Here is a 22,065-nt window from a genome sequence, read left to right on the forward strand (position 1 = left end):
TTATTCTTGACTTTTGTATGTTAGAAGTGATGACTGAAACATTTTCTAATGAAAATGTCCAGGCATTTGCTCACATATCTCTTTAAATCATCTATGTAGATTGTTACTTTGAGTATATTTGTTCTGAATATGTTTGTTCCAACAGCCTGGAAGAAAAATGGAGCAGTGGCAGCAGTGCCCGACGCAGTGAAAGACCATCAGTGTCGTCTTTAGCATCTACAGCATCGCCCTCAGCAGATGAGAGTGACTCTGGTTTCCATGGGTACCGCTCAAGGAGGTACCGTTCTCCTGACGGCAGGTCCCTCGACGAGGTCAGTACACCACCACAAACCTCATACATAAAATATTTTTTTACGGCCATATTCTTGTCATTACCATGTGATCAGTTATGTTACTTATACCCTTCAAGTGTGGTTAGTGCCTTAATTTTGAACGTCTCCTGATCTAAGGACTTGGAGCTTCCCTTCCTGAAGTCAAACCTTATTGTCTCTCATTTCCGAAGTACTGTAGGGTCTTCATGGATTTAGTAATAAATTACATGAAGTAAAGAGGACTGAGTTTGAAGGAACATAATTTATAAGCTTATATAAATTATTTCAAGACATTTATTTATGTACAATCAACTTTTCGGTGAAAAATTTAATCACTATCATCGGGCTTCATTTTTTGAACATAATTTAACAACATACACTATACAATGCACAGTATACAAAACTTTACTAGCCAAGTTGAGAGGAGGTTTAAATATCCTACATGGAATAAACTGTTTACTATCTGAGAAGAATTACAGTATTGCACAAACCATAACAAGTCATTAGAAATAAAAAAAGTCGTTAGCAAAGCATGAGGACATTTGAAAAATAAAGAGACTTAGCAAGAAAAAAAAGCTTTACTCCATCACATAGAATAAGATTATTATTATTATTATTATAATCAAGGGGGAAGCGCTAAACCCGTAGGATTATACAGCGCCCAGGGGAGGGGGGATGTGGAAGGCATTCAGGCTTAATTCGGGGAACTGGAGCACAGATCCAATTCCTTAAATCAAGAGCCCCTCACCAACATCAAGGAACCTTCCATGAGGGGACATAGAATAAGAGAAAACTAGACTTGCCAGTAAATGGCGATAAACTAAAGTTTTATATGAGAGTAAACAAATTAATAGCAGAATCATTGTCATTGAGGCCATGTTTAAGGTTTTTAATATGTAAGCTATAATTCTTAAATACAAAGTATTCTGTTATATAGCTACAATATAAAATTATCTGGATATAACAATTGATTATGTGACTCATAATGAATTCTGATAGCTGAGGAATGAGGTTTGACCAGAGGACAGTATAAGACTTCTCCATGATAGGCCCCTGTGTTCACAAATTTTAGTCGTGAAATTCCAGAAAGCACATCATATATATCCAGTACTACAATTAAAAATAAATTACTTTTACCTTTCTAATTCAAGACTCATTATTTCCAATGTTATTTGATGCATTTTATTGTCAGTAATAGAAAGTAGTAGATAATGTCAGATTTGTTAACTACTGCATCAATTTTTTTTGAATTAACAAACAAATTAAAAAAAATATATAAGTTTAAAATATAATGCATACTACCGTATTGGAAAATTACAGATAACTTTTATAGTACAGCAAAAAGAAATGTGGAAGGCAGTCACAATCTTTACTAGCATTGAAAGTGTACATATTAAGTGGTTATGAAGCACTAATTAATACACGTTGCTATAAGGCTTTCCATAATAATAATAATATAAAGATATTGCCAGATGTAAGCTAATTAAAATAAATATTTTTTCTCAGTCTTTTCATCCATGTTTTTGAGGCTAATGAATAATAATAATAATGATAATTATTATTATTTTAAATCATTATACAAAGATATACAATAATTTTAAAGCCCATGTATTCTAAGCTAATTACAGTGGAACCTTGGTTTTCGTTTTTAATTTGTTCCAGAGAGTCTGACGAAAACCAAATACAACGAAAACTAAAGCAATATTTCCCACAAGAAATAATGTAAATCCAATTAATCTGATCCAGTTACCCAAAAATATTAGAGAATAACTATAGTTTTGCATACAGAAAGTGATAAATATAAAGAACTAATTTTAATGTATAAATGAACATTTAAATCAATTTTACCCTTATTGAAGACTTTTGTTTGTCTGAACTTGCAGCCTCGCCATACCTTAACACACTGTGTATGCCAGATCAGTTCTTGAAGTTACCGAACCAGCCTCTGCTGGCCTTAAATTCACTAACAGCAGCACTCGTTCCAGGCATGCAACTGCCTTGCCTTTTTGCAAATTATCGCCTCCACAGCACTGTCTCCCGCTAACTGTTTTTTGTTGATCTACATCAACAACAACTTCTCAACATCTTCGATGGTTGTCGATCTCTGTTTCGTTAGCAGACTTACCCCTTTCACAACATCAGATTCCTTGATTTCTTTTTTCTTCGCCAGGATGGAACTGATCCTTGATGAAGACTTCCCGTACATCCTGGCGAGATCGACTACACATACGCCACTTTCATACTTTTTTACAAATTCTTTCTTGAATTCTATTGTATTTCTCACCTCCTTTATCAAAGGGCTGGCACTCAGAACTTTCTTTGGCCCCATGGTGGCTGATTTAGCAGTTGCACTCAATAAACAAGCACAAAAAACAATCGATTATTACGAAATGTTTCCTATGAACGCACAGGGTAATGTTCACTCGACAAGAATCGAAGACAGATTGACTCAGAATGCGTGTATGGGATGCTTTGTGTGGGCATGGGCACACGGACACATTCGGTACAGTGGACGAAAACCAAGGTGGCGAACGAAAACTGAGACGATATTTTGACAAAAAAAGTCGTCAAAAACCAAATTCAACGAAAACCAGGTTTCCACTGTACTAACATGAATATCGAGTAGGAAACTAGCTAAAATTTATTAATGTATTTTATTTTTTAGGCAAGTGAGTCATCACGTGTGCAGGGTGATCGGCTGAATACATCCTGTGATTCTTCAGTAATCTTACGGCCTGGGGATCGCCAGCCTCTTTATGCAAATGCTCCACCAAAACCTAAACGCTTGAACACTTCTCGGGATTATAGCACCTCTCCAGAGCGATCCCCAGAGAGAGACGAAAGGGATCCACGCACTTACACTGATCATGGTGGTGGTGGAAATGGCACAGTTGAGCCACGAAACCCAGATGGTCGAGGCTTACACTATCACCCTCCTGCTGCTGAGCGAAGGACACCTGATGCATATGGCGTGACAGCAGGCGGTGGACGTGGAGATTACGAAGATGTATATGGGGATAGCAATGGGTCAAACTCCGTTCCTCATAGCCCTGTTCGAAGGCCTGAACAACGAGACTCTTTTGCTTCTTCGAGAAGTGGAGGAACAAGACTGTCCGAAGAATTACAGCTTTCAGAGCCTTTAAGGTCCAACTTTTGTCGGCAAGACGATACACTTCCTCGTGTCTCCCACCCAGAGCCTCATCACTGTCGTCGCCCAACGGGACCCCCTCGTCCACATAGTGCAGATTTCCTTGACTACGATCGAAGACACGGTAGCAGCAACATGTGGTCTTATCGGCGTGGAAGCGGTGGTGATCTGCCAAGACATGAAGAGACAAGACCGAAATCTTCTGTTGGTCAGAATGAATCAGACCATTGGTCTGAGGAGAACTATGCCCAGAAGATGCGCCAGTCATCACTGTATCATTCACATATGCACAGTAGATCATCTGCTCGTTATTCACCAGCCGGACGAGGAGAAAGTCCTGGGAGTGATCATCACCACTTGCACACTGCTCATGTGGGTGCACCTCAGCGTGTACCACCTGCAGGAGCTGCTACTCCTGACTTATATACTTCACATAAACCATCTACCACCCCAACACCTGCCAGTGCTACTAACAGCTTGCGGCGTGGTGCTGCCCAAGATTTGAAAGAAATTCCAAGACAAGACACTGGCCAGGAACCATGGGGAGAGCTCAGGCAATACTCAAGACGTGCGCCTACACAAGATGGTCGACAAGATCGAAGATTAGATACAAGACAGACTCATCGACAAGACTCCTGTCAGGATCCTCGTCGGGTATACAACCACGAGGATCCTCTCTATAAGCATGAGATTTCACCAAATACTACTCTCACTAGTGTCCCTACTCCACCAGGTAGCTACCCTAATAGTGCATCTCCTAATGGTAGTGTCAACAATAGCTTCATGAGGTCAGCATCAGCAAGGTTACCTCGTCATCCCTTGCAAGATGATATGATGAATACTTCTTTGCCAGATGATGGCTCAGATGGAGACAGCAAGAAGATGCAACAGGTAAGAAAATTAACTTAAGGTAAGACAGTATACAATATCAATAGGTTAAAGTGTCATGTATGAAAATAATTCATTATTAAGAAGTTATGCACAAAAATATGCTGCTTATTATCTCTTTAAGATAAAAATTAATTGTTTTCTAAGATCAACAAATGTCTTTATTAGAGCTCTTTGTATTGTAAAACTAAGAAAAGAAAAACCTTTGGTTAAAAACCAAGCTAGGCACCCACTACTCTCTCTATTACAGAATGATCGACAATCATTTATCTCTCATTAAAACTGTATAGTATACTTCATTCTTTAATGATGTTCAAAATGGCCTAGTACGTTTCTGTTAAATACAGCAATATAAAATCTAATAAATATTTTGTTTTTCTTGACTTAAGTTGTTAACAGTTATCTTTAATAAGTTTTTTATAAATGCTAAATATTATCTTAACAGTTTAGTAAAACAAAAGAAATGCTTGGAACCCTGTATCAGTGGAAGTATATATATATTGCATTATGACTAAGTTTTTCTATGGTGTCTTACTTTCCTTCATTGGGTAATAGTTATCTGTATTGTGTAGCATTTAAGAACATAAGAAAGAAAGAACACTGCAACAGGCCTACTGGCTTACGCGAGGCAGCTCCAATTCTCGTACCGGCTTAAGCCAATGCCTTGACCTAGTGAGGTCAGACACATCACTTAAGGGAGGAGCAGTGCATCTGACCTAGTAGCACAAGCTAGTCAGGTCCAACTCACACCCACCCACACCCACTCATGTACAGTGGACCCCCGCATAACGATGGCATCGCATAGCGATTTTTCCGCATAACGATTACTTTTATCGCAAAATTTTTGCCCCGCATACCGATTAAAAACCCGCATACCGATTTTCGTCCGAGACGCGTCCAATGTGCCCTCACATGTGCCGGCCGTCCCATTGTTTACCAGCCAGCCTCCGCGGTAACATCCAAGCATACACTCGGAATATTTCGTATTATTACAGTGTTTTCGGTGGTGTTTCTGGAAAATAAGTGACCATGGGCCCCAAGAAAGCTTCTAGTGCCAACCCTGTGGTAAAAAGGGTGAGAATTAGTATGGAAATTAAGAAAGATTTTGAAGGGTTTGGGGCTAACCCTGAGAAGCCTATGCCAGTTGTGGAATCCATTGTGCCTACTTCAAAGATTAAGGAAATGTGTGCAGAGTGGTTTGAACTGCAAACCTTTATAGATGAAAATCACCCTGACACAGCTGTTGCAAGCCGTGCTTGTGACTATTTCAATGACAATGTTATGGCCCATTTTAGGAAAGTCTTGAAGAAACGGGAGGTACAGAGCTCTATGGACAGATTTGTTGTGCGACAGAGGTCCAGTGACTCTGAAGCTGGTCCTAGTGGCATTAAAAGAAGAAGGGAAGTAACCCCAGAAAAGGACTTGCTACCTCAAGTCCTAATGGAAGGGGATTCCCCTTCTAAACAGTAAGAAGATAATGCTCTCCCCTCCTCCCATCCCATCAATCATCACCAGATCTTCAATAAAAGTAAGTGTCATGTAATTGTGCATGCCTTTTTCAGTTTGTGTGTATTAAAATTAACATTTCATGTGGTAAAAAAAATTTTTTTTCATACTTTTGGGCGTCTTGCACGGATTAATTTTATTTCCATTATTTCTTATGGGGAAAATTAATTCGCATAACGATTATTTCGCATAACGATGAGCCCTCTTGCACGGATTAAAATCGTTAACCGGGGGTCCACTGTATTTATCCAACCAATTTTTAAAACTACACAATGTCTTAACGTCTATGACGGTACTCGGGAGTTTGTTCCACTCATCCACAACTCTATTATCAAACCAGTGCTTTCCTATATCATTCCTGAATCTGAATTTTTCTAATTTAAAGCCATTGCTGTGAGTCCTGTCTATGTTAGATATTTTTAGCACGCTATTTACATCCCCTTTATTAATTCCTGTCTTCCATTTATACACCTCGATCATATCCTCCCTAATTTTATGCCTCTCTAGAGAGTGTAGGTTCAGGGTCCTCAGTCTATCCTCATAGGGAAGATTTCTGATACATGGGATCAACTTTGTCATCCTCCTTTGTACATTTTCCAGTGCATTTATATCCATTCTGTAATATGGTGACCAAAACTGCACAGCATAATCTAAATGAGGCCTAACCAAAGATATATAGAGTTGAAGAACAACCTTAGGACTCCTATTATTTATACTTCTTGGTATGAAGTTAAGGATTCTGTTAGCTTTATTGCAAACACTAATGTACTGTTGTCTTGGTTTTAGATTACTACTAACTAGAACTCCTAATTCCTTTTCGCAATCCATAATTTTAAGATCTACACTATTTAGTTTATATGTGGCATGGTTATTTTCCTGTCCAACATTTAGAACTTTGCATTTGTCTATGTTAAACTGCATCTGCCACTATTCTATTCAAATCATCCTGGAGTGCTCTATGTCCTCATTAGAATGAATTAGACAGCCTATTTTGGTGTCATCGGCAAATTTGCTTATGTCGCTATTTATTCCCTCATCTATGTCGTTTATATAGATTGTGAACAACAAGGGGCGCAACACTGACCCCTGTGGAACACCACTTGTTACGTGCCACCATTCTGATTTCTCCCCATTTATGCAAACTCTGCTGCCTATTCGTCAACCATGCCTCAACCCAGGAAAAAATTTCTCCTCCTTCGAACTGCAACATCCCTACCTCTCTTTCAGGTTGCAAGCATTGTATTTCTCATTGTCCAGCACTTATGTCTGACTAACTGGTTTGCCTGAATCCCTCTATAAATGATTCTATGCTCATACTTGAACAGGATGTCAAGCCAATATAACCACTTGCATCCATTCACTCCTGTCTAACATGCTCACACAAGCTTTCTGGATGTACAGGCCTTTTTTTTTGTTTTTGTTTTTGTTTTCAACAAACTGACTGTATCAGGCTGACCTAAAAAGAATAATGAAAGTTTTTCTTTTTAAGTTCACCCTGCCTTGAAGGTTTTTTCTTTTTAAATTTAGTAATTTATACAGGAGAAGGGGTTACTAGCCGCTTGCTCCCGGCATTTTAGTCACCTCTTACAACACACACAGCTTACAGAGGAAGAATTCATTTCCACTTCCCCGTGGAGATGTACAGGCCTCTAGCATGTAAAACCTATTTTACACACTATCCCCCAATTGTTCCTCAGATGACTCCAATCCCTCCTTCCTGCCACCCTAGATTTATATACCCTCCTGATCATATTGTTCTCCACCCTCTGAATGTCCAGACCACCTCAATAACCCCTCTTCACCCCTCTGAATTATACCTTTAGTAACCCCACTCCATCTTCTAATTTCAATATTCCAAATTCTTTGCATAATTTTCGCATCATACATTTTTCTCAGATGTAACACTACCTCTAGCCTCTTCCTCGCTGCAATGTTTAAAGCCGATGTCTCACACTCTTATAAAAAATGCTGGCACTGTACTACTGTAATCTTCTACATCCCTCCTTTTTATGCCTCCAGAGATAAACTTCTTAACAAAGATGCCTCTGGAAATCCATCTGTTTACAAACAGTTGTCTTTCTCACATAAAATTTTAGCCATTCTCTTGAACAGCAAATTTCGTATTTATCTTTGATGAGGTTAGATTGTTGTCTGTCAATCAAAATTAACCAAATATAAGATGCCCTAACATTAACAATGCAAAAAAAAAAAAAACTGGGAAAAGGACTGACCAATGATCAACTTTTTTTTTTTTTGTTTTTTTTGGGTCAGATTAAAATTACATATATTTCCATTCAGGTGTGTTATATTTAGTGACTTGAGAACAATCCAACCTAACAGAACCTACCCTAAAGAACATCAGTCAGAAATTAGATGGGAGAAAGATGTGTTTTTCATTTTATAAAATAGTATGTCATTTTCCTGGCCACATGTATACTCCTTTCACAAACTGGCTGCATGGTCATGACATTGATTCTCAGTATTGAAGAGAAATGTGCACTGGTCATTTGTTGATTCCTGAAGTGCTAAACAGTTGCCACAGCTTTTATCATCTTTTGAGCTATGGAATTTTATCTTTTATTAGAATATATTCTCTTGTCAGTGTACTCTTGATATGACTTCTGCCATTCCTTGGCATACGTCAGCCCTCAGTCTTCCAGTGGACACATGATATTTCACTGTTTAATATCTTCATTATTTCTTTTAAATACTGTTGCAGTAAGGTTACTAAATACATATATTTTCTTCTTATGCACTCAGTCAGGTGTCCCGTAGCTCAGTTGGTAGCACATTCAGCTCACACATTGAGGTCCGTGGGTCAATCCCCAGTATGGATGGAAACGTTAGGACGTGTTTCCTTAAGACACCTGTTATCCCTGTTCACTTATCTATCAGTAAAAGAGATACCTGGTTGTTAGTCGACTGGTGTGGGTCGCATCTTGGGACAAAATTGACCTAATTTGCCAAAAATGCTCTGCATAACAAGGGACTTTCTATATACAGCTTCTCCTCACTTAACGACAGAGTTCTGTTCCTACTACCGCGTCGGTAAACGAATTCGTCGCTAAACGAGGAGCATACTATAATGGTAGTGGGTTTATGTCAACCGTCTTTGATATTGTTTTGATATTGGATCATTTATAACATGTTTAGTATATTTTTAAATGTTGATATAGTACTGTACTGTATATTGTAATAAACAGAATAGAGAAAATCAGCTGTATTATACGTTATTTAGGTATGCATACTGGTCAGAGAGCCAGTCGTAAGTCCGAGTTGTTGGTAAACGAGTACATCGCTAAGTGAGGACAGGGAGTAGTAGTATGTCATTGATGTCAGCTATGCATATATTCCTTGTATATGTACTTGTAGAAATAAAGATTATTATTATTATAATAATAGTAAACCACAGTTTAATATTGTTTGATGAACTAGCAGAATGTAGTTGAACTGACGTGACAATCATCTTTAGCATGTCACAATCTCACAATATAATAGGCAGCTATCCTAGATTCTAGGTTTTGTCATTACACAGTATCTTTCCACTTTAAAGTTTATACGTATGTTAAGAGTTGATGTTGTGGTTATACAATTTATTATGGAATAAAACATCACATTTTCTCATACTAAGCTTCATAGCATTATGTATATTTATTTACATATGAAAAGTGAACATACAAGAAACAAAAGAGTGTTTCTCCATATATTAAATTATTTTTTTTCAATGCACTGGCCCTCTCACACCAAGGCAGAGTTACATAAAAAGAAAAACAGAAGTTATTCTTTTGAGGTCACACAAAAGTTTTTCTATTTAATGTAATGAAAAACAAGTTTTTCTTTTTTTACATTTAGTAATTTATGCAGGAGAAGGGGCTACTATACCTTGCTCCCATATATTAAATTACTTTTACTATACTGTATAGTAAAAAATCAGAGGTGGGTGATATTGTTTCTCTCAGAATATTTCCCATTGTTAAAGTACCGTATATATAAAATTTTTGTGTGTTCATTAAAAAGGTCTTTAGAATATTGTATGGTACTGTGAAAATACTTTGAATGAATTTTTAATTTTTGCTTTACAGCGTGAAGAGTCCATGAAGAGACTGCTTGAGTGGAAGCAACGAATGCTGCAGTCCCCGCTGACACGGAAATCCACTTCTCGTCCTGACTCCACTGCTACACCACAACCCCGATCAAATAACGAGGCTTATAGACAACAGGTTTGTATTACAGTGTGTAAAGACATAAAGGAACCTGTGCATTTTGACTTAATAGAGTATCTTTTGTATGATTTCAATGAGACAGGAATATAATATTTAAGTAGTTATTCCAGCACTTCTCTTGAATTGCTAACTTCTTATAGAGTCAGCTTTTCTAAATGTTTTTATGGTAAACCTTCATTTGACAAGACTAATAGGGGGGAAGAGTAGGTGGTCAGCATTGCCAGTTGTGGTGGATAGAGATAAGATTGTTTGCTGTGATTGCAACAGACTTTGCCGTTTGCAAATCCAGATCACACCATACACTTGATACAGTATGGCAGCACATATCTGATCTCTCTTTGCAGTCTAATGAATGTTTCAGAGCTACAAAGCCTTTATCACCCATGTGACTGGATGATAAGGGCTTAGAAAGAAAATTTTAAAATAAAAGAGCTGTGGTTCGTATGTCAGTTTGCATGTGGCCAGCAGTAACAGCCTGGTTGATCAGGCCCTGATCCACCACGAGGCCTGGTCATGGACTGGGCTGCGGGGGTGTTGACCCCCCGGAACATCCTCCAGGTATATACAGTATGTTAAGTCGAATAACCTGGGAATCCGGCTATACAGAATTTGATGAATGACATAGTGTCTGTGTTTGCAGAGGTTAGAGCAGCAGGAGATGCTGTGGTGATAACTTCCAGTTCATGTGTTGTAGGAATAGATGTAAAGCAGTGTCTTGGTACAGACCTGAAATTAACTTCGACAACCTCTACTAGTGAGAATGGCTGGATTTGAGAGGGACCTGACCTCCCAACGTCTACGTTCTTACCTCTACTAGTGACCTACGTCTCACCTCCTGGCGCAATATAAGGCTCCATCCTATCACTTCAACTCCATATTGTTTCAGACTATGGAACAATACTCTTCTCCAGACTGAGGGACTGACCACCTCAAAACTTCAAGGGTGATGGACTGATTACATCGTCTTCAAGTCTCTTCTGCTTTTATCAACTTTTCTGTACTCGACTGAAGAAGCCTACTGTGTAGGCAAAACATTTCGAAATAAAGATACCTAACTGTTGCATATGTGTCTTACCTAACAACAGATGTAAAGCAGCTGGTGGCTCATTGCATATGAAACCATGTATCTTTGGTTCTTTTGGCTCACTTAAAATAAGGCATGGAGTTGCTGTTTATGTGCATATAAGCCTGTGTCCAACTTTAGCATGCATTTCATGTACAGGAGGGCCCTGCTCATACATCAGGTTGGGTTAGGTTCTGGGCTACTGCTGTAAAGTGAATCAGCCTTTTTTCATTTTCAAATGCATTTGAAAGTTTGATACATGTTTACACTATCATACATTAAATGAGTAATATAGCTAGGCCTAAAAATTGCATATACAGTACACACATTACTACCTTAAAATATTTTAATTTTTAGCTTATAGTGAGTGGTGAATATATTTATTGTAGAAAGTCTGAATAAATGAAGAATGGGCATAATTGACAACCGCTGTATTAGTAGCGTAACGCTGTAAAGTGAAGAACTGTAATGCAGGGCTTGCCTGTAGTTAGTCATCATAACCTGACTGAAATACTTCAAAATGAACCTGCAGTTTGGAAAGGAAATGTTAGGCAACTTATTTTGGTTTATCATTTTGAAACTTAATAGATGAACTGAAATACTGAAGATTTTTTTAACACTTTATCGCACAGAGGCAGGGTGACCCGAAAAAGAAGAAACGAAAGATTCTCCTTTTTACATTTAGTAATTTATACAGGAGGAGGGGTTACTAGCCCCTTGCTTCCAGCATTTTAGTTGTGTCTTACAACACACATGGCTTTGGGTGGAAGGAAATATCAAAGATCCTTCTCCAAATTATGAGTTAGTTACAAATTTCATGTAGTGTTATTTGTTTCCTGTATTTGGGCTGATCTTTGATGCCTGAATGTTTCTTGGATCCTGTGTACTTGCACAACATCTTGCAATGTTACACATGGAAATATACAGTAATAACCCACACATAGGAGAAAAACTTTATTATGACATTTTGGTCTGACTTGGACCATTAACCCTTTGACTGTTTCGGTCATATATATACGTCTTATGAGCTACCGTGTTTGACATATACATGTATGTACTCAAAAATTCCAGCGGCTTCAAATAAAGCAGGAGAAAGCTGGTAGGGCCACATGTCAGAGAATGGGTCTGTGGTCAGTGTGCACCATATAAAAAAAAATCCCTGCAGCACGCATTGCATAATGAGAAAAAAAAAAACTCCAACAGTGTTTTTGGATTAGTATTGTCATATAGTATTTATGGTTGTATTCTCGTTTTCTTGGTTTCATTTAATAGAATGGAAAACATATAGAAATAGAGGTGATTTTGATTGGTTTTACTATGAAAAGAACCTTGAAAGGAGCTCAAAGTAGAAGAAATGTTTGATTTTTGCCGATGTTCAAGGGTAAACAAATTATGTCATTGTCCAGTAAATGTCCAGCTAGCCATTCTAATATGCAGTCATGAATGGGTTGACATTATTTATACAATTATTACAATATTGCAGGAGTCTGCATAACAGTAAATCTTCTATTTTTTGTTTGAATAAAAATTCAAAATAGAAAGCAAGGGTAATATCAGAAAGAAAATGTTATTTTAGAGCCAGGAATGTCTGCCTTATTCATTCTGAACCCTGTTTTGAAATTGGCATATTTTTTAATTTGCGTGAAATTGGCCAAATTGCAAATTTCTGACCACGTTATTGGGTAGTTGAAATCGGTAAAGGGCAGTTTCTTGTACTCAATCAATAGAACAAATGGAGTTCTAAAGAAATAGCTATGAGTTTGGTCGACTGGAACAATGGAATTAGCCGATAATAGGGCTCAAAGTGGGCGAAATCACCGATTCGTAAATATCGCCAAGGTCACTAACTTCGCAAGAGCGTAATTCCGTAAGTTTTCCATCAAATTTCGTTCTTTTGATGTCATTACCATCAGGAAAAGATTCTCTCTCGTTTCATAAGATTTTTTTTTTTTTTTTTTTTTTTTTTTTCCAAAAAGTTTTTCGACACCAAGAGACACCTCAGGATTTGAGGTTGTGACAGTCAAAGGGTTGACTAGTCACACTAACTGTGTATTGTTCCAATCATGGTTTTGTGTCTTTGTGTTCTTTATACATGGAAATTTTCCTTCACTTGAGGAACCACTAGGAACTGAAACCATGATAAGGCTGACATTCCCTGGTCTGTTAGGACACACAGTCACACAACTTTCACTCATTGCTCTACTTGCTCTTTTATTTCTTCTACAAGTGATTTTTTTATTATAATATATACAGTATTTTTCTTTCTTTCAACACACCGGCCGTATCCCACCGAGGCGGGGTGACCCAAAAGAAAAAACGAAAATTTCTCCTTTTACATTTAGTAATATATACAGGAGAAGGAGTTACTAGCCCCTTGCTCCTGGCATTTTAGTCACCTCTTACGACACGCATGGCTTACGGAGGAAGAATTCTGTTCCAGTTCCCCATGGAAAATACATTATTTTATCTTAACAAAACAAGTCAATATTTCTTCATGTTTGCCACTTGCAGCAACAACTTCATTGACCAGACAATCAACAATTAAGTCTTGCCTCAGACTGGCTGTGAAGGTAGATGAACCCTTAAAACAGGTCACATGTATGTCACAGGTAAATTTGTTGGCATTAAGATGCAAGTTACCTTGTCTCTGAGGTAGGCAGATACAAGCAGAATTAAATACTGTAACTCATATTGCAGGTAGTGTTTTTGGGAGTTTCTAAATTTTATTAAATTTCAAATTTTTATTTAGGCTCTTGTGTTCAGTAAAGCAAAACCAAATTTGCATTACCTTTTCTTGGATTACTGCAATTTAAAAAAAGCATTCTCTGTTACTCGGAAATATTACAAACTGTTTAAAAAATTTAAATTAAAGTTCAAAATTTTTGCTCCTGTTCCAAAAATTTTAATTTCAGAGATAATTCTGTATTCAGCATTTTAGAAAACATTCTCTTATTTATAATTTTTTTTTCCATTTTCCTAAGTACAAAGCAAAAGTCAGAATTTTAGCTGCTACAGTATTTAGAAAAATATACCCTAGTTTTTCTGAGATCAATTAAATTTAAAAAAAAAATATTTATCATTGGATAAAAGTTATTTGCTTTTTCCAAAATTGAAACTGAAATTTTAAATTTTCAGTCTTATTCAGAAAATCCTAAATTTTCAATCATAAAAATTTAAAAAAATTGTATTAGTACAGTACTGTGAATTTGGAAGAATTTTGAATAAGAGAGATCAGAGGCTCTCCAAATTTTAAATGCCCGAGTTACCAGCATCTGCACTTACAATCGTGAACATCCAGCTGTTCCTATCTTGTGATTAGTCATACCTACAGACTCACACTTACGGAGGTGCTCGCTAATGAACATCTGTACTCATGAACATCTGTACTTCCAAGCATCAGTTACAAACATACGTGCTTACGAACATCTACACTTACAACTATCTATACTAGCAAACATCTGCATTTAGGAACATCAGTTATGAACATCAGCACTTGTGAACATTAATTACAAACATCCTAACTTTGAACATCGACACTCCAGAACATAAATTATGAACTTCCACAGCTGTAAACTTTTAAACACCAATTAGTAAACATCTGCACTTACAAACATCCATGCTTATGAATCAAGCATTTAAGAACCAGTTAAAGTTTTACAAATGCTAGTGTGCAGTTACAGATATATAAGGTAACCAACCTTTATGCTGCACTTCAGTTTTCTAAAGAAAAATTTGATTCCAAGGTGCAAATGACTCATTTGTACATTGTATAAACAGGAGTGCAACTCACTAGTTGGAGAACCTCTGTATTATATTCCTGTCATTTTCAGTATTTTTTAATTTATTGCAAATTGAGTAATGCAGTAAAAGTATTTCAGATATAATAGGTTTTACTCTCATCCTTCTAAGCTATCATGGGATCATTTGGAACTTAAGCAGTTCTTCAGGTGGACTATGTTAAAGAAATTGTAGGTCAAGGTATTTTGTACTAGAATGAAATAATGATTTTGTTAATGTCTTATAAATTTCCCATACCATCCCAGCACTTCATTCGGAGCAAATAGTACAGCAAATAATAACGGTAATCTTTATCTCTACAACTACAAAATACAACTTATACAGACCTAGCTGACATCAGTTACATACTACATATTTAGAAAGCCCCTTGTTATGCAGAGCGTTTCAGGCAAATTAAATTAATTTTGTCCCCAGGATGTGATCCACACCAGTTGGCTAACACCTAGACTGTCTGTATATATCTTTTCTTGAACACATTTTTATCTGACTCATAAAATTATGACATGATTGTAAACAACTCTCCAAACTGAAAGTTTGAGCCCAGGGCAAACCAGTCCTGAAACTGTCAGATCAATGTGCTGACCTGCTAGTTTTAGGACTGGCTTGCTATAGATTCAAACCCTCATTTTGGTGAGATTTTTTTTTATCCTTTATATCTTCTTAAAAAGTATCTTCATCATCCTTAACAGGTGCTGAATGAGCTGGTGATCCAAGAAGCCAGAACAAAAGTAATCCAGTGTCATTCACACACTCAAAGCCTTTTACCTGGAATGGAGTCAGGTTTAAATTCACCTGTGGGATCTGTAGTAGGAATTTCTCATGGTTACTCAGGCAGTACAATACCTGCTCCACTCCATGGGTCAGCAAATACCATAGATTGGGTTCCTGGTAATCACACTTCAAATAAAGAACCCTTGAATTATGGTTCAGTGAATCAGGGAGGTTTGAGTGCACCCATTGGGGTGGCAAGTGAGAGGCCTGCCCCACAAGGTGGCTCTTCACACCAAGGGTCAGACAGCAGTAGTACCAAGAGGAGAGAAGGACGAAGAGAAAATTCTAGGACTAGGCATGTCAGTGGCGGGGATTCTCGGAGATCCACTTCAGCTTCACGATACAACAGCTATTCATCAGATGAAGATGGTAAGTACTGCATCAAGTTTGCTGTTATGTGACTTATAATGTACCTGCTCTATATTACATGTTGTATCAGATTTATAATGGTTCTTTTCAATTGTTTGAGCGTATACTGTATTGTGTATTTTTCACAGTATTTGACATACATATTCCACTGGAAGATTTACCCTCAACTATCGCTTTACTAACAGATTATATGTAGGAAACTTACATGTTGGAAAAGCTGTTGGAATGACTGCTTAAGGGCACTTGGTGGTATTTGGTGTCTTCTGTATCTTCTCTGAGATGACAGTGGAATATTTGCATTACCCTAAGATATTAATTGTCATATATTTCTTTACGTACTTTACTCTTACTGAAATCCCTATACAGTACTGTACCGTAGATCTAATAGTGTTGATATCATCTGTGAACAGTGATTAACTCACTCAGTTAACAGATTCCTTGAAAATCTTTGTGTGAGTTATGAACTGGGGAAATAGAGTTGCATGTTACCGGTGGTTCAGGTTTTGTAATTCATATTATAAAATATCATGATCATGTACAGTAATTAATATATCTGTAATTCCTTTGAACTAACAAAACACATAAAAGATATTCCATTGCAAGTCACTTGACAGCATTCCTTTGATAGCAAATTTATTGCTGTCATATGACAGCTCCCATAATTATTATGGAAGCATTAGTTGCCTGAATTGATTTAGTACTGTAGTTGGTACAGATAAGGATTTTAAATAGCATGTTTATATTTTGCTTTAACTTCCTGGGATATGAATCTTCACTTGAACAAATTTCAGAATTTCTGATCATAGCATGGAAAAAAGTGATTTTACAGTTAATTTTGTCTGGAGGCTGTATGTTAACAATTAATACCCTGTCTGCCAACACCTGAGTGCAGCAGTTTAACCTGGCTCTTTGCTAAGCATGCAAGGGCTGCTTTTGCCTTGGTCATTGTTAATTGTCTTGCTCCTGGATGGACATGCGAGTAATAACTCACTACTCATAGCAGCATGAAGATTTACTAACATAGAAGACTAACCACGGTGCCAAGTTTATTTGGCTGACTGAGATATGGCCCACAGATTTGTTGGAGGAGCGAGAAACCCGTAAAAGGACCCGACGTAACTCTAGAAGAAGCAGTGCAGACCTGAGCCGTGATGGCAAGCGGGTTGGAATTGGCCTAGATGGTCGAGGACGTGACACTGAAGACAGGCATGAAGATTCCAGAGGCTTTTCTAGGGATAACATGAATGAGAACCCAGTTGATCACTATGTACCTCACCAAATATCTCCTCCAGATATAACCACCTCATCTCCAGATTATGTAAACATAAACATTGTAAATGATGCACATGAAGGTAAGCATATCAGTGCTTCCAGGGGCAGTGCAAATGTTGCAGATGTAGAAAATGTGTACAATGAGCGGACAGTGAGCCAAAGAGCTGAGCCAGTTTTTATCGAAAAGCACGAGAGATACGATGAAGTTCGAAAGCAGCATGAACCTCGGCAACAGGAAGCTGAACAAAAATTTTGTGCGTCCAGAAAGTATGAGCAAAGTTATGTGTACAGTGATCAGTTTTATGCAACTAGAGATCCATATTATGTATCTGACGTTCAAATGCCTGCCATGAACGAAAATAAATTTGAAGACATTAAAAGTAATAATAGTCCTGTGAACAGTGGGTTATGCAAGGAATTAAATACTTCATATGAAATGCAGAATTCCTCAAAATTCCAGTCAGACAACAGTTTCTTTAAACAACAAGATAATAGTGAAGAAGTGAGCCCATCAGCAGAGAAGAATAAGAGTTTCCTTCATAAGCCATCAGGGAGGGAAGAGAGTGTTGATAACTCTGTTGCATATACTTCCCATGACTCTCATACAGGCCACAAGACAGACAACGTTAACATACAAGCATCTCAGAGAGGGGGTATACAGGATGACACCACATCCACTGGTAAATACTCTGACAGTGGCTATGATACCCTACGAGCTGAAATGTCTCTTCGCCGAGAAGAAAAAAGAAATGTCAGAGGAGGTTCTCTATGGAATGCGGATAGTTTAGAGAGCAGCCCAGAGTGTTCTAGTGTGGTGCGCCGACGAGGTTTTGACCATTCTGGAAGAAGACCAGAAACTTGGAGCCCAGAAAAGTTTGATAGATCATGGGGAACAATGGGTTCAGATTTAAAATCAAAAGTAGATGAATCAAAGGTAGTAAAGGAATATAGTTATGAATATATAACCCCAGAAAAGAATCATGAACCATCACCACAGGAGAATTTAATAAATATGTCCAATTCCTTGAAAAAATCTACTCCCATCTTGCCTTCTTTAGAAAGTCCAAAGATAGTGCAGGAAACTCACCATCAAACACAAAGCCAAATAAATTTAGTCCAGGACCGTATCAGGAAATTCACAAACAAAGCTTTGGATACCAAAGAAAATGTGAAAAATTCTGTGGAATTGCATGTGAGCCAAACAAGACATAACGAATCAAAGACTAAACTAGATAATCAAGTGATCAGTGTTGATTCTGTTGAGCATCCAGTTGGCAATATGAAAGAACCACTTAAAGAACCTTTAAAACCAATTTCCCCACATGTTCGAAGTTCAGAAGCACTTGTCTCACCGCTGAAGGCTGAATTTACAACCTCAGAATCTACTATGGTCACTGCCCAAGAGGCACAGGTAAAGAATATTTCTGATTACAAAAGAAGGGAGGAAGTGATTGGGGCTTCACCTTGTGAAGAAAGCCCTTCAACAAGTCTCAGGTATAACTCAAATTCAGAACCTTCAAGTGTAGAATATAGAGAGCTTAGAAGTCCTCAGGATATCATGGACTCAAGGCTGAGCCGAACAAATATTAGAAAATTTTTGTTTGACGACGATAACAAGCCCCAGGAAATAAAACAAGATGAGCATCCAGTTATCCCTGTGAAGCCTCCTCTTATGAAGAAACCAGTTCAGTCACATTCGGTGAAGGCTCTTCTCAAGAACTTTGAAGAAAGGTCAATAGAACACATGGAAAGAGTTAACATGAACCAAGATTTGTCCAGAAAGAAGTTTCACAGTGATTCAGAAATGTTATCAAATGAAAGTTCAAGTGATGAAGGGCAAAATGAAGATCTTTACACCACTGGTTCAGAGAAGATAGCAGTGTCATCCACTTCATCTGTTTTGGCTGAATTACGCAAGTCTGCCAATAAAAAAGATGAAGTGGTCCCTCTTGTTCCCCCGCCTAGACCACCAAAGAAACCAACTTTAGGAGGAGACATGGACACAGTTGTTGCTCCTGGATATTTAAGATTGAGTTTGGCAGAGTCAATACAGGAGTCTCTTAAAGTCCAGGAGGATAGTGAAAGCGGAGGTGAGGAGCATAGTTGGATAGACAGTTCTCTTAATAGTGAACATGGAAAGCATAACTTCCCACCTCCAGACAATAAGTTTGTCATTATTGACCTTGATAAGCCTCCTGAAGAGGAGGCCCCTCCACCTCCAATATATCTTCCTTCGAGTGACCATCAGAGCTCTTTAATGCGACCTAATCCCTATGCTGAAGAAAATTACTTGCCCATGAGCCCTCCTAAGAAACTTGGTCAGGGATCAAGCATCCTTGCCCCTGCTAGCTCATGCAGTAGTCTAAGCAGTAAGCACCTCCCGACACCAGAACCTATATATCCTGATGCCTTTGCAAAAACTGAATACGAGGAACACACATATATTGAGATGAGTGGAGACACATCTTCAAACAGTGCCTCAGTCCTCGCTTCAGGTGCTCCTCGACTTGACTTCAACCGAATTGCTGGTGAGCAGATGTTTGCTCCAGAAAGCCCAAGGTATTATGAAATTGGTGATAAAGATGAGCCTCAGCATTATGAATATATATACAAAGGGCAGTCTCATTATGAAGCTATATATATGGAGGTTCCAAATTCTGAAAAAGATGGACCCATGGAAGATGAAAAACCACAGATCCCAGATAAACCTGATGATCTAAAAGCACAGTCAAGTACTGACAAACCCTTTGTATCAGATACTGCTTTAAACTCTTCACTCAGCAAATTAGATCTGAAATCTCAGTCCAATGCTTCTTCTGATGCAGATGATGAGGCCTCTAAGGACCTGGACAGTCTAGAGCCTCCTCGCAACCCACGCTTTAGCCTATCGGATACTTTCAGACCAGCATCATATTATTTGAGTGGGGCAGAGCCATCCAGTGATCCAGATGCCCAGGACTCATCTGATTCTGACCTTGTTCCACCTCCTCCAATACCATTGAGCCCACCACCAATGGAAGAGCTAGATAGTGGAGGTGGCCCAAAAGCTAAGAACTTTGACTTTGAAAATCTAGAAACCCCAGATCCTCCACCACACTTACGAAATGCTCTGAGCTCTTCAAGATCATTGAGGATTAGCCAGAGCAGTCTTCGAGAAGACCTGAACTCTTCAAGGTCTTCAGTTGGAAAGGACAGACGAATATATGAAAAATCTGACTCTTCAGTCAGTCTTCACCCAGATAAACTGAAGAGAAGACCTGTATTTGAAGAAACTCTTGAGAGCCTCCATGATGATGATAGCTTTATCTTGAGATCTGAGGATAGATACCCAGCATCAGCAGCATACCCTGGAGATTATACTTTACCTGGAGCAGATAAAAAATTCCAGAGAGACAGACGGAAACCCTTCCCTCAATGTGCTGAAGATATTATTCTTCCAGGAGACAAACATGAACCCTCGGCCAGACCAAAATCTGCTTTGGATCATAACTCCTCCTTCCAGAACAATTTAGATACTTCATATTCTTCCAGCAAAATTGAAAATCCTTATGTGAATGAAGGGTTTCAGCACAATGCTCGACCACTTATCACATCATGTCAGAATGCCCCTATTGGAAGAGAGTATTGCAATGTTCCTCAGAATTCCAAAATGTTCTCACAACCAGAGAGAGAGAGATCAAACTCCACTGGATCACGACCAAAATCTCCTGATCCTTATGCAGAACGCAATGAGGTGTCCACTTACCAAAATGTTCCTGCACCTAGAACATCCTTATTGAGGAGGAGTTCTCCCCAGCTGATGTCAATCAATAATGAACCAACTGGATCACCAATGATTGATGCACTTCGTGGAGTACACACCCCTGTGGCCCAGCTGAATGTAAGTCATCAGCGAACATCTTCAGAAACATCATCCCGGAGTGTGGTGAGTCCAACAGCGAGTGTCATTTCAAGTGGTAGCAACATGGCCCCAGTCCACTTGAGAGCAACTTCTAATGCCTCTGTGGGCAGTGAGACCAGTCCACGCTCTGCACCTTACTACTACTCTGATGTAATTCGTGACGATGGGGCAGCATTAGCAGAGGGAATAGTAGGTACTCCTCGCTCTCGATCTTATCAGTTGAATAATCAGCGTGATCTTGAGGCAAACAAGCGGCAAGACATTGGAAGAAAAGTAAATCAGATCACTAGTGCTTCAGATTTTGAACAAAGAAGGGAAAGATTGGCTCATGAACTGAGAACGTCCGTAGAGTTTCTTGAGGGCAAGACAGTCTCTTCCCCTGATGAACGTAACGTGTATGACTCTGATACACTTAGAAAAATGAAACGACGTGCATATACTCCAGATCCAGACCTAGATGCCAAAAATGTTTTTCCCCATGGGCTGTCAATTAAAACAGATAGTCCTACTTTAGGTCCTCCTGTAGGCCATCGTAGAACCCGGTCTTTGGAGGGTCTTCTAGACGAACCACCTCGGTCATTTGTGGGAGGGGCCAGTAATGTGTCGGCTGCTTTAGAGAAGAAGCAGGTATGTACTGGCAGTCCATCTCAGGCATCAAACTGGACAAAGACAGCAGGACCACAGATTGCTTTTGCTGCACCACATAGTGTGAGGGGAAGTCCAAATAGTTGTCTTAGTGCTAATCCTTCCTCACAACCAACACTTACCTCTCAGCGTGGGGCATTCTCTCAGTTGACTAGTCAACGAGCTTCTGT

At 38.5% G+C, this 22,065-nt stretch overlaps 1 protein-coding gene across 21 annotated transcripts in view; it reads left to right on the forward strand.

Moving 5' to 3' along the window:
• The window catches only part of LOC128697010 (uncharacterized), a 1,143,041-nt gene that overhangs the window by 648,137 nt on the left and 472,839 nt on the right, over positions 1-22,065 (forward strand). For all 21 annotated transcript variants that reach the window (XM_053788515.2, XM_070090364.1, XM_070090365.1 and 18 more), the window contains 5 exons: positions 146-311; positions 2,977-4,350; positions 9,936-10,073; positions 15,627-16,077; positions 17,154-22,065. The exon at positions 17,154-22,065 is cut by the window's right edge and continues 953 nt beyond it. In XM_053788515.2, coding sequence (XP_053644490.2) covers positions 146-311; positions 2,977-4,350; positions 9,936-10,073; positions 15,627-16,077; positions 17,154-22,065 — 7,041 coding nt within the window. The remainder of the gene's footprint in view (positions 1-145; positions 312-2,976; positions 4,351-9,935; positions 10,074-15,626; positions 16,078-17,153) is intronic.

The sequence above is a fragment of the Cherax quadricarinatus genome, chromosome 31 (genome assembly GCF_038502225.1).
Source record: "Cherax quadricarinatus isolate ZL_2023a chromosome 31, ASM3850222v1, whole genome shotgun sequence".
Lineage (NCBI taxonomy): Eukaryota > Metazoa > Arthropoda > Malacostraca > Decapoda > Parastacidae > Cherax > Cherax quadricarinatus.